This window comes from Oryx dammah, unplaced genomic scaffold (assembly GCF_014754425.2).
Source record: "Oryx dammah isolate SB20612 unplaced genomic scaffold, SCBI_Odam_1.1 HiC_scaffold_4, whole genome shotgun sequence".
NCBI lineage: Eukaryota > Metazoa > Chordata > Mammalia > Artiodactyla > Bovidae > Oryx > Oryx dammah.
In genome coordinates, this window is record NW_024070188.1 from 60,217,833 (window position 1) to 60,231,588 (window position 13,756).

General features: G+C 39.5%; 1 protein-coding gene across 3 annotated transcripts in view; it reads right to left on the minus strand.

Moving 5' to 3' along the window:
* HBS1L (HBS1 like translational GTPase) overlaps positions 1–12,219 on the minus strand; it is an 87,438-nt gene extending 75,219 nt beyond the window's left edge. Inside the window, exons 1-2 of one of the 3 annotated variants that reach the window (XM_040239275.1) lie at positions 11,989–12,205; positions 6,390–6,455 (exon numbers count right to left, since the gene is read on the minus strand). In XM_040239275.1, the coding sequence (XP_040095209.1) occupies positions 6,390–6,455; positions 11,989–12,031 (109 nt within the window). In that variant the 5' untranslated portion in view covers positions 12,032–12,205. Of the gene's footprint in view, positions 1–6,389; positions 6,456–11,988 lie in introns of all 3 variants that reach the window. The other 2 variants (XM_040239276.1, XM_040239277.1) reach the window with 2 other exon arrangements.
* Between the last annotated feature and the right edge of the window lie 1,537 nt (positions 12,220–13,756).

A 13,756-nucleotide genomic window follows, 5' to 3' on the forward strand; every position in this document is an offset into this window, starting at 1 on the left:
GAGCATCCAATCACAAAAAGCCAAGTATTCTCTCACAAATAATGTGTTTTAAGCAGTAAGCCAATCAAATAATTTCCTTGCTTTGCTTCATGTCTTCTCTATAAAAACCCTGCTCCAACTTCTGTTGATGGAGTGCTCCTAACCACTTCCCATTTGGAGCTGATTCAAATTGATGTTTGCTCAAATAAACTCTGAAAAAAAAAAATGTTAGTATGCCTCAGTTTATCTTTTAACACTTCTCATATTAGTTGAAACAGGATTAATAATTGTAAAGTTCTATTTATAGGTTCTTTTTGCTATCCCTTTTTTGCCATCTTTTTGCAGCTCCCTAACGTGTTGGACTGTGAAGAAAGCTGAGCACCGAAGAATTGATGCTTTTGAACTGTGGTGTTGGAGAAGACTCTTGAGAGTCCCTTGGACTGCAAGGAGATCCAACCAGTCCATTGTGAAGGAGATCAGCCCTGGGATTTCTTTGGAGGGAATGATGCTTAAGCTGAAATTCCAGTACTTTGGCCACCTCATGCAAAGAGCTGACTCACTGGAAAAGACTCTGATGCTGGGAGGGATTGGGGGCAGGAGGAGAAGGAGACGACAGAGGATGAGATCGCTGGATGGCATCACTGACTCGATGGACGTGAGTCTGAGTGAACTCCGGGAGTTGGTGATGGACAGGGAGGCCTGGCACGCTGCAATTCGTGGGGTCGCAAAGAGTCGGACACGACTGAGTGACTGAACTGAACTGAACTGAAGTTAGATATTCAGCATCAAAGCAATATTCAGTCAATCTTTCTAAAGAAAAAAAAAGTTATAACATTTAGAAATCACCTTACCATCAAGAAAACTGTATTTAGTAGAATTTTTAAAAATATATGATAAATTTTAGAGAAATTCCTATTAATTGATAAAGTCATTCAATTACCAGAATTCATTAGACCACGAATACAATCATTTCTTCAATGAATGACATTAGCTGCTTCTTTAAGAACAGAAAGTATCCTTCTAAAACTATTCCTTTTTTAATTGAAAATTCCTGGGAAGAATACACCACTAAAGGGGAATATTAATTGTCTTATCTGATATTACTGATTTAATTTAGTAAAATTTAGAAAATTTAAAAAACCTAAACCATGCGCTTTTGTTAAAAATACCAGTTTTTCACGGAAGAAAGTCAAAACTATTTAACTATCTCCTGCTCTAATAAAGCCGATTTCACTTCCTGGAGCATACAAAAGTAACTCTCAAATAGTCAGACTGTCCTGAATATGAAACATACACAATACACATATCAAGAGCTGTGAGAGATAAGGGATAAACTATGACCTCAAGAAAGGTAGGTCACAAAAGCAAATCTCAGAACCTTCAGAATGCCTGATCCCTGTGTACTGATGGCTCATTACTCAAGATTAAGCATGATTTAGTTAAACAACCCTAGATAAATGAATGCATTAATCTGCAATATGAAGATGTTTTTCAGTAGTCTCTCCCTCCATGAGGCTTTCCTGTGCAAGTCACAGTCAACCAACTTCCAACTCCAGTAGTTGGAACTCTCTAGCTCCTGTAATTATCTCTTGAATCTATTTCCAGATCCACTGCTATCACCTCTATCCTAAACAAATAGTTTTCAAAGCAGCACCTGTGCCCCACTTAATATGCGATGGGGCCAAGAATTACTTTTCTAACAAATTCTCAAGTGGTACAAATGGCACATGGACCACATTTTGAGAACACTGTCCTGAGATATTTCTTCTAGATTAGTATAATAGTCTCCTAACTAACTATTCTAAGTACACCCACTTAGGTACCACCTTTAATCCAGTCTCTACTACATATATTAAAAAAAAAAAACACCTCAAATCTAATTACCACACCCATATTACCATCAGTCTCATGAACATGCCATGACCTTTACTTCCTCCATAGTACTAACTAGTGCTACCAGACACTATTTCATCACCTAGTCAACTCATTATGATGAACTGTAGGCACCCCAAAAGTTTAACCCACAGAGTTGGGTTTTTTTTAACACACTGCAAATGACAAGTGCTTGTGAGGCTCCTCAGAAAAACTGAAATTTTTTTCATCTCTAATTTCAACAAAATATGGCATTTTTGATTCACTGAATAATAAGCTTAAAAGAAATGCTGATTAAGCCACCTCTCCACTTCTAAGCCAGTCTTCTTTGCTTTGTGATGCTGAGGTTGAAGTCTCTGCAAAGCACATTTCTTCAGACAACTGGTTCCCTTTTAGGATCAGCCAACACGGAGATAATAAAAGGAGACTAGGCCAGAAGAGGAACACACATGTTCCTTTCCTTTTTGCTTCTTCTCTAGTTACCATCACCCCAGCAACATTTCATCTTGCCAAAATCATTTGTTCCAGTAATCATAATCATTATCAGTTTTTCCAAAACTCCCAGAACCAACTTCAATCATGACCAGACTGCTGGATAGAATGCCCACTTTAAAAGGCTGAACCTCAGGTTCCCAGTGTCCCTACAGAGATACCAGTACCAACCACGCAACATTCCCCTTCTCAGGTCTGAGCCCCAGCTCCACAGTCCCTTCTCTTAACTTCAATGGCAAAGCAACAAGGCAGAATCTTCCTTTAACACCCCTAGGTCCAAGCTCCAAGGAGCCCCCAACAAGGTTCTAAAAGGTTAGCTCCAACCCTGTCTACCAATTCCCCTAGGAACTAGAAATGATAAATGCTTCTTGAAGTTAATACCTCCTTGATATTTTGGTTTGCACTTTGTGTTCTCTAATACCTATTTAACTTTTTATATTAAAATCTCTCTGGCAAAATAACCAGCGCAATTTCTATCTGCTAACAAAATCATGACTGATACGGTGTAACACTGAAGAAAGAGAGGAAGGGCTCTGATTAGTCAGCCTAAAAGAGCAAAGTACCCATAAAGAGCTAGATGCATTACAGAGTAATAAGTGACAGGACAAAAGATGTAAGGCAGAGTAGGGGTGCTAAGACAACTTCCAAGGCCCCTATGCCTCTATGAAAAAGAAGAAATTCTAAAAAGTCAGAAGGGACATATTTAGTCTTCAGAAACTATGAAGAGGCTTAAAGCAGGGAAAGGTTTACAAGACAGTTCAACAGACTATAAGGTATTAAAGACAAGGCAGACTGATGGAAATTTAAATTACTATATTAAACCTTCAACTTGTGGAAAATGAGTTCTATGAGTTTATTTATGCTTTCCTAACTATATTTAATTGGACCCACTTTTATGGCATAGTAAAATTCAGCAGAGCATTTTAACCAGTTGTTTATAGAGTAGGATAAAATTTGAAGATAAATGCACTGTTAGGAGAATTAGTAAGAAAAAGGTCTCGATCAAAGACACTCTCTGCCGCCAACACAGGAATTGTTTTCATTATATGATTGCAAAGAAGTTTTTCATCAAGAGACAAAAGGTGCAGCTCTGATGTGGAATCCTACAGGAATTTGAACTCTAAATCATTTTGTGGCTCCATCACAAGTTTGAACTATGCACTGGATTTATTTACAGTAGACAAAATATTGTATGAAGGGAGGTCTATACATAACTTCAGTGTTTTAATATTCAAGATTCTCCTGGTTATAAAACTAACTGCTTTCTGTCTTTAGAAGTTTAGATTTTCATTACTGACTAAATTATCATTTTAGTCAATTTAGATTACTTGCATACCGCAAAGAATACTGGAAAACCATAGTTTTAAGAGTTTTCTTCAAATTGTATAAAGTTAAATGAAGGAATCAAAACTAAATTCTATTCATAAGTAATGAAATTATTTTATATACCTTTAAAGTTAACAATAGGGGGGTGGGGTCAAAAAAAAAATAAATAAATAAAGTTAACAATATGCTATATAGGTTGGTCATAACTCTCCCTCCAAGGAGTGTCTTTTAATTTCATGGCTGCAAATACCATCTACAGTGATTTTGGAACACCCAAAAATAAAGTCTGCCACTGTTTCCACTGTTTCCCCATCTATTTCCCATGAAGTGATGGGACCAGATGCCATGATCTTCGTTTTCTGAATGTTGAGCTTTAAGCCAACTTTTTCACTCTCCTCTTTCACTTTCATCAAGAGGCTTTTTAGTTCCTCTTCACTTTCTGCCATAAGGGTGGTGTCATCTGCATATCTGAGGTTATTGAGATTTCTCCCAACAATCTTGATTCTAGCTTGTGCTTCTTCCAGCCCAGTGTTTCTCATGCTGTACTCTGCATAGAAGTTAAATAAGCAGGGTGACAATATACAGCCTTGACGTACTCTTTTCCTATTTGGAACCAGTCTGTTGTTCCATGTCCAGTTCTAACTGTTGCTTCCTGACCTGCATACAGGTTTCTAAAGAGGCAGGTCAGGTGGTCTGGTATTCCCATCTCTTTCAGAATTTTCCACAGTTTATTGTGATCCACACAAAGGCTTTGACATAGTCAATAAAGCAAAAATAGATGTTTTTCTGGAACTCTCTTGCTTTTTTGATGATGCAGTAGATGCTGGCAATTTGATCTCTGGTTCCTCTGCCTTTTCTAAAACCAGCTTGAACATTTGGAAGTTCACGGTTCACTCATTGCTGAAGCCTGGCTTGGAGAATTTTGAGCATTACTTTACTAGCATGTGAGATGAGTGCAATTGTGAGGTAGTCTGAGCACTCTTTGGCATTGCCTTTCTTTGGGATTGGAATGAAAACTGACCTTTTCCAGTCCTGTGGCCACTGCTGACTTTTTCAAATTTGCTGGCATATTGAGTGCAGCACTTTCACAGCATCATCTTTCAGGATTTGAAATAGCTCAACTGGAATTCCATCACCTCCACTAGCTTTGTTCGTAGTGATGCTTCCTAAGGCCCACCTGACTTCACATGCCAGGATGTCTGGCTCTAGGTGAGTGATCACACCATCGTGATTATCTTGGTCGTGAAGATCTTTTTTGTACAGTTCTTCTGTGTATTCCTTCCACCTCTTCTTAATATCTTCTGCTTCTGTTACGTCCATACCATTTCTGTCCTTTATCAAGCCCATCTTTGCATGAAATGTTCCCTTGGTATCTCTAATTTTTTTAAAGAGATCTCTAGTCTTTCTCATTCTGTTGTTTTCCTCTATTTCTTTGCATTGATTGCTAAGGAAGGCTTTCTTATCTCTCATTGCTATTCTTTGGAACTCTGCATTCAGATGCTTATATCTTTCCTTTTCTCCTTTGCTTTTCGCTTCTCTTCTTTTCACAGCTATTTGTAAGGCCTCCCCAGACAGCCATTTTGCTTTTTTGCACTTCTTTTCCTTGCGAATGGTCTTGTTCTCTGTCTCCTGTACAATGCCACAAACTTCCATCCATAGTTCATTAGGCACTCTGTCTATCAGATCTAGTCCCTTAAATCTATTTCTCACTTCTACTGTATAATCATAAGGGATTTGATTTAGGGCATACCTGAATGGTCCGTAGTGGTTTTTCCTACTTTCTTCAATTTAAGTCTGAATTTGGCAATAAGGGGTTCATGACCTGAGGCACAGTCAGCTCCTGGTTTTGTTTTTGCTGACTGTATAGAGCCTCTCCATCTTTGGCTGCAAAGAATATAATCAATTTGATTTCGGTGTTGACCATCTGGTGATGTCCATGTGTAGAGTCTTCTCTTGTGTTGTTGGAAGAGGGTGTTTGCTATGACCAGTGCGTTCTCTTGGCAAAACTCTATTAGCCTTTGCCCTGCTTCATTCCATATTCCATGAAATTAAAAGATGCTTACTCCTCGGAAGGAAAGTTATGACCAACCTAGATAGCATATTCAAAAGCAGAGACATTACTTTACCAACAAAGGTCCATCTAGTCAAGGCTATAGTTTTTCCAGCGGTCATGTATGGATGTGAGAGTTGGACTGTGAAGAAAGCTGAGCACTGAAGAACTGATGCTTTTGAACTGTGGTATTGGAAAAGACTCTTGAGAGTCCCTTGGACTGCAAGAAGATCCAACCAGTCCATTCTAAAGGAGATCAGTCCTGGGTGTTCATTGGAAGGACTGATGCTAAAGCTGAAACTGCAATACTTTGGCCACCTCACACGAAGAGTTGATTCACTGGAAAAGACCCTGATGCTGGGAGGGATTGGGGGCAGGAGAAGAAGGGGATGACGGGATGAGATGGCTGGATGGTCACTGACTGGATGGACATGAATTTGAGTGAACTCCGGGAGTTGATGATGGACAGGGAGGCCTGGCGTGCTGCGATTCAGGGGGTCGCAAAGAGTCGGACACGACCGAGAGACTTAACTGAAAGTTAACAAACAATTATCTTTCTAAATGGTACCTATTACAGTCTTCTGGAACACACTAGTTCTAGAATGACAATAATACCTACTTAACATCTTTAAATACTCAAATAATAAAAATCAATTTTTTTTAAACTCACCTGTTGATGGCGAAATACAATAATCATCCTCTACAGACTGGCCATAGAGGTCATCATCTTCAAAATCTAAAATAAAAATATACGAGATAAAATATTTACAAGTTTGTTTTCTATTCTTAGTTATTAATGAGGAAGCATCTGAATTCTCTCCAAAATAAATTAGTGTTCACCTAAATTAAAGGAACTTACAATGTCTACTTGTCAAAAAACAGTTTCAAAAATTTTTTCGAAAGTAGGTATTTACTGACTTTACATATTTAAGAGACATACGTGTTTTCAGATTTTTAATTGACAAAAATCTGAAATAAGCCAATCATCCATTTTTCTCACCAAGTTCCTGCTCTAAGCAAAGCATTTATTTTGCATACAACTGACTAATGCAGGATATACAATCAGACCACAAGGCAGTTTCTCTTCATGTAAAGCTAGGCAATGTACAAAAATCCAGCTTATCCTAAACTCCTCTATGCTCTAGCTAATTGGTCTTTTTTCCCACTGATTATAATATGGTCTTTGCCTAGATTTTCCTAAAACTGTTTCCTTCTCCAGTTAAGGTTCCAGTTCAAACATCATCCATTTGTAGAAGTCTTCCCTGACCACTCTGGGTAAAGCAGCAAGCCTCTCCCCTACTGCTTTTATTCTCTAGCATTCTCCTCTAATTGAATGTCTTCAAAGCACCATACCTGGTTCACTCCATGAGACTATAAGCTCCTTCAGGGCAAGACTCTCTAGACAACTACATGACACAGGTCTGACATAAATTACTACTTGCTTTATTATAAATTAATGAATCAAACAATCTATTAACTAAAAGTCCATAAGGAACATAAATATGTTTACATAAGTGTATTTAGTCACTCGACAAGTACTAACACTATGACAGGGGCTATTAGAGACATTTGAGGTGCAAAAGTGAGTGACAGGTACATTCCCAGATCTCTACAAACCTAAAATGTAAGAGGAAGACAGACAAGAAACCGGGTGATTACAAAGCTATGTAACAAGTGTTTGACACATGATAAAGAATGACTCTGGAACACACATAAGAACAACAAAAACAGAATTGGGAGCAGCGTGGCTAGGGAAAGATCCCCAGGAATATCATGCTGTGAACCAATTCTGAAGGACAGTTAGCTAATTTCTGAGGGTACTCATGTAGCAGCAGCAAGAACTGCATGGTCAAAGGCTGAGACCAAATACTTATGACAAATAAAAATTACATAAATGTTATCATTCAATAAAAACATGTAACATTCAACAACATTAATAATTTATTAATAATCACCATCCTGAATTAATAAAAATTAGCAAATAAATGAAAAGCCAGTCACAAAAAACTTGGATAGTAAAGAAAACAATTTCTTTTTATATTGGGTCAGTTTTTTTTACACTGAAATGGACCCTGAAATTATTACAATTACCAAAAGATAAAAAGAATCCTCTCCTATGATCTCTGTAAAGTGGTCCTTTTCCTCAACAATATCTGGAGTATTTACTGCATAAAAAGCACTGTGCCAGCTACTGGAGTAAATATAAAGTATAGGCTTTGCCTTCCTGGGATTTTTATTAATTAATGGGTGAGACCAGAGATCTCGTCAAGAAAATCAGAGGTACCAAGGGAACTTTTCACCCAAAGATATGTACAATTAAGGACAGAAATGGTATGGACCTAACAGAAGCAGAAGATATTAAGAGGTGGCAAGAATACACAGAATCATACAAAAAAGATCTTCCTGACCCAGATAATCACGATGGTGTGATCACTCCCCTAGAGCCAGACATCCTGGAATGAAGTAAGTGGGCCTTAGAAAGCATCACTACGAACAAAGCTAGAGGTGATGGGATTCCAGTTGAGCTATTTCAAATCCTCAGATGATGGTGTTAAAGTGCTGCAGTACTCAATATGCCTTCAAATTTGGAAAACTCAGCAGTGGCCACAGGACTGGAAAAGGTCAGTTTTCATTCCAATCCCAAAGAAGGTCAATGCCAAAGAATGTTCAAACTACCGCACAATTGCACTCATCTCACACGCTAGCAAAGTAATACTCAAGATTCTCCAAGTCAGGCTTCAACAGTAGGTGAACAGTGAACTTCCAGATGTTCATGCTGGATTGAGAGAAGGTGGAAGAACCAGAGATCAAAGTGCCAACACATGCTGGATCATAAAAAAAGCAAGGGAATTCCAGAAAAACATCTATTTCTGCTTTATTGACTATTCCAAAACATTTGATGGTGTATATCACAACAAACTGTGGAAAATTCTCAAAGCGATGAGAATACCAGACCACCTGACCTGCCTCCTGAGAAATCTGTATGCAAGTCAAGAAGCAACAGTTAGAACTGGACATGGAACAACAGACTGGTTTCAAATTGGGAAAGGAGTATGTCAAGGCTGTATATCATCACCCTACTTATTTAACTTATATACAGGGTACATCATGCGAAATGCCAGGCTGGATGTAGCACAAACTGGAATCAAGATTGCCAGGAGACACATCAATAACCTCAGATATGCAGATGACACCACCCTTATGGCAGAAAGTGAAGAGGAACTAAAGAGCCTCCTGATGAAAGTGAAAGAGGAGAGTGAAAAAGCTGGCTTAAAACTCAACATTCAAAAAACTAAGATCAGGGCATCCGGTCCCATCACTTCGTGGCAAATAGATGGGAAAACAATGGAAACAATGAGAGACTTTATTTTCTTCAGCTCCAAAATCACTGTAGATGGTGACTGCAGCCATGAAATTAAAAGACTTGCTTGTTCCTTATAAGAAAAGCTATGACCAACCTAGACAGCATATTAAAAAGCAGAGGCATTACTGTGCCAACAAAAGTCCATCTAGTCAAAGCTATGGTTTTTCCAGTAGTCATGTATAGATGTGAGAGTTGGACTGTGAAGAAAGCTGAGCACAGAATTGATGCTTTTGAATTGTGGTGTTGGAGAAGACTCTTGAGAGTCCCCTGGACTGCAAGGAGCTCAAACCAGTCCATCCTAAAGGAAATCAGTCCTGAAACTCCAACACTTTAGCCACCTGATTCGCAGAACTAATTGACTGTAAAAGACTGATGCTGAGAAAGACTGAAGGCAGGAGGAGAAGGAAATGACACAGGATGAGATGGCTGGATGGCATCACCAACTTGATGGACAGGAGTCTGAGCAAGCTCCCGGGGTTGGCGATGGACAGGGAAGCCTGGTGTGCTGCAGTCCATGGGCTCGCAAAGAGTTGGACACGACTGAGTGACTGAACTGACTGACTGAACTGACTGACTGAGGCAGTCATGTAAAGTACTACCCATATAACAGAGAACAACAAAATCAAAGTTAAGTAGAGGAACCAATAAGTTTTGGAGCATAAAATCTCTGTAATTAAGTTACAGTACTTTTGGGAATTCTTAAATTATTATCTGAGAGAAGGGAAAGCTTAACAGGGAAGACGAGAAATAAACCAGACACTTAAAATAAGTAGAACTTTTACGAACAAAAAAGGGGATGAACCTCTGATGCCATATGAACAGCTTGGTTATGATGTCAACAACTGTTCCAAATAATCTGACAACCTGACCATCTGATCTGGGGTCACTAAGGTGAGAAGATACTTGGCACTCACTCCCTCCAGTCAAGCACCTCTCCTTCAGGATGCCTTCCTTCACACAGAAGTTCTGGGGAACTCCTCCCATTCATTCTCAACAGCGTAATCACTTAAGTAGCTCCCACAGCACTTCATAAGCACGCTCTGTAGCATTTCATAGTCATCTGCTACTTGTGTATTTTCCACTTTGGACTCTCTCAAACATCTTACTGTTGGTCCCCAAAACTCTTTAACAGTTCTCTAAGCACTCAGTTAATGTTGACTGAGGACACAATATCTATTAAAGTAATGAACAACTGTGATGACCTAGAGGGGTGGAATGGGGGGAAGGGAGAGAGGCTCAAGAGAGAGGGAATATATATAATAACTGATTGGCATTGTTGTACGATAGAAACCAACACAACACTTCAGTTCAGTTCAGTCGCTCAGTCGTGTCCGACTCTTTGCAATCCCACGAACCGCAGCATGCCAGGCCTCCCTGTCCATCACCAACTCCCGGAGTTCACCCAAACCCATGTCCATTGAGTCGGTGATACCATCCAACCATCTCATCCTCTTCTCGTCCTGCCCTCAATCTTTCCCAGCATCAGGGTCTTTTCAAATGAGTCAGCTCTTCGCATCAGGTGGCCAAAGTATTGAAGTTTCAGCTTCAACATCAGTCCTTCCAATGAACACCCAGGACTGATCTCTTATATATAATGACTGATTGGCATTGTTGTACGATAGAAACCAACACAACACTGTAAAGCAATTTTTCACCAATTTAAAAAAAATTGTAAAAAGAAATGAATAAGTAGTAATTAGGCCTATTTTTGCAAATACGTCTTATACAACGTATTTGCAAAAATATCTCCCAGGCTAAAGTCATTTTTCAGGTAACAGTGCTCCACAGGCAATACTTAACATCCACTGCAATATTTAAAAAGACTTCTTAAGTGATCCCCAGGAACCTAACATGTGCCAGGTTGACTGGATCACTGTCTGGAAATGTAGCACAGGGTATTAGCTTCCCTCCACTATGATTAGCATAGTGATGTTCTAAAATAATTTGCTGGGAATGCTAACAATGATTGCCAATATACTAAGCATGCTTCACACTCTCTACTCAGCAAAATGATTGATCTTTATTCGTATGCATTCCTTCATATTTATAATTTTAGCTTATATGATGCTAGGTGATGCTGGTAACTATCCACTGCCTAGAAATGTTTGCCCCAAACTAATTATGTTTTTAAATTCCTGGACAACATTCACATTTTTTCCCCTTTATTTCATTTTCAAAATCACCATGTTCTTTCCAAAGCCCCCTTTCTCCTAAGGCTACTTTTTCCCCCCTAAAGTACATTTATATTGAGCATGACCAACCAAGAATTAAATACAGGCGTCAAAATCTGATCAACTTACTCTCTGGGCCTTTTTAATACGTATTTTCTTCTACCATCTCCTAAATTTTCAATTTAATTTGAAAAGCATAGAAAATAAGTTAGCTAACTCAAGCCAGATTCTGCACTAAGTGTTTATGAACACACACACAAGATTTACCAAGTAAATCTAACAGTTACAGCAGAACAGCTGAATATAAGCATTAAGTCAATCAGGGTTCTACAAATACAGTCTCATGGGCACTTGTGAAAGAAGGGTCGAGAGGAGCTACATAAAGCCATGTAACCGACCTGGGAGAAAACAATGGGAGTGGTGATTATGCTTACGTGTGTTAGTATCACCGAATCCCAGCCTCTTCAAATGTCCTTCCCAAATGAGGCCCAGCAGCACTTCGCCTGCCCCAAATAAAATCAATCCCAGAGGACAAAAATCACTACTTAAAACAACGCATGTAACAACGCCATTCGCTAGCACTAAGAAGTCCTGTAAAGTTCCCCAAATAAGCCTCCCCTGAACTCCAGCTTGGCACCACTGACGAGAAACTAACATATGGAAAGTGGTGCCAACCGTCTGCGAGCCCGGCTGGAACGGTGAAGATAACGTCCTGGCATGATCCTGCCACTTACCTTCATCGTAGTTATAGCCTCGGACATTCCGATGCCGGGCCATGACAGCGGAGAGGGCTTTTGCCACAGCCCCTTAAAAACTACCGGCTCAGATACTGGTAACACGCCAACCGCGGCCCGAAATACAGCTATACGCCATCTTGGCTTCCCGCAGGCCTCAGCCCCTGCGCATGCGCGGCGTCTTATCTGAGTACGGCAACCTCTCAGGGTCAGCCGCCTCCCGGAGGACGCGTGCGTACTACTGAAACTCAAGGGAGGGGTAGCTTTCGGCGTGGCCCCGCCCACACATAGCTTGATTGACGGGACTTTCGAAAGAGAAGAATTCCACCACGGATAGTTTATTGTTTTGAACCAAGTATTTCGCCTGGGATTCTTTCACCTACACCAGAGTTCCCAATTATTTTCCAAATTTGGCGTCTGGATAATCTAGTGAAAGATAACTGTGTGCTCAATAAGAGGAGGAACCTTGTCTTATCCAACTTTCATCTTTGGGGCCTATTTAGGCTCTGATAGGATTTAACAAACTTTAGGTTTGGTATAAGAATTAGTTAAAATTTTAAAGACGAAAAAGACTCTTACTAAACGGCTGTATTTTCATTGATAACCTAGCTATGATAGGTCACCATGCATTTGTATATGTAATTCGTGTTTTCATGTATATGCCCCAGTCTACATTATTACTTCTGATAAACAACTATCTGTCTTTAGCTTTGGATGGAAAGGATTATGATCAGTGTCATAAAGGATTTATTGACCGTTCATTGAACACAGTAACATGCTGAGTATTCAATATAGCGTTAAGACACAGCACGGGCCTTAAATGGTGATGAATGTTACTAATGAACAAATCTATAAACTTTTTAAATGTCATTTCTTAGATCACAAAGTGAACAATGCTATGTAAAAACCCAACCTTTTTATTATACTGAAGAACTACACTTAGTTTTTGAACTGGTGATACTGGTGATACTTTACATTAAATTATAGAAATGAAAAGCTTACTTTCAGCTTTTTAATATCCATAACTGAAAGAGAAAAGAATGATACAAATTCAATTCATATTTGAAAGTGGCTTGAACAGTAATTTTTACATGTGTTTGAAAGTGTCTATTAAATGTTTCAGTTCAGTTCAGTCGCTCAGTCGTGTCCGACTCTTTGCGATGCCATGAATTGCAGCATTGATGGCCTCCCTGTCCATCACCAACTCCTGGAGTTGACCAAAACTCATGTCCATCCAGTTGGTGATCCCATCCAGTCATCTCATTCTCTGTCATCCCCTTCTCCTCCTGCCCCCAATCCCTCCCAGCATCAGGGTATTTTCCAATGAGTCAACTCTTCGCATGAGGTGGCCAAAGTATTGGAGTTTCAGCCTCAGCATCAGTCCTTCCAATGAACACCCAGGACTGATCTCCTTTAGGATGGATTGGTTGGATCTCCTTGCAGTCCAAGGGACTCTCAAGAGTCTTCTCCAACAGCACAGTTCAAAAGCATCAATTCTTCGGGGCTCAGTTTTCTTCACAGTTCAACTCTCATACCCATACATGACCACTGGAAAAACCATAGCCTTGAACAGATGGACCTTTGTTGGCAAAGTATTATCTCTGCTTTTTAATATGGGTTGCTCATAACTTTCCTTCCAAGGAGTAAACATCTTTTAATTTTATGCTGCAATCACCATCTGCAGTGATTTTGGAGCCCAAGAAAATAAAGTCTGACACTGTTTCCACTGTTTCCCCATCTAATTCCCATGAAGTGATGGGACTGGATG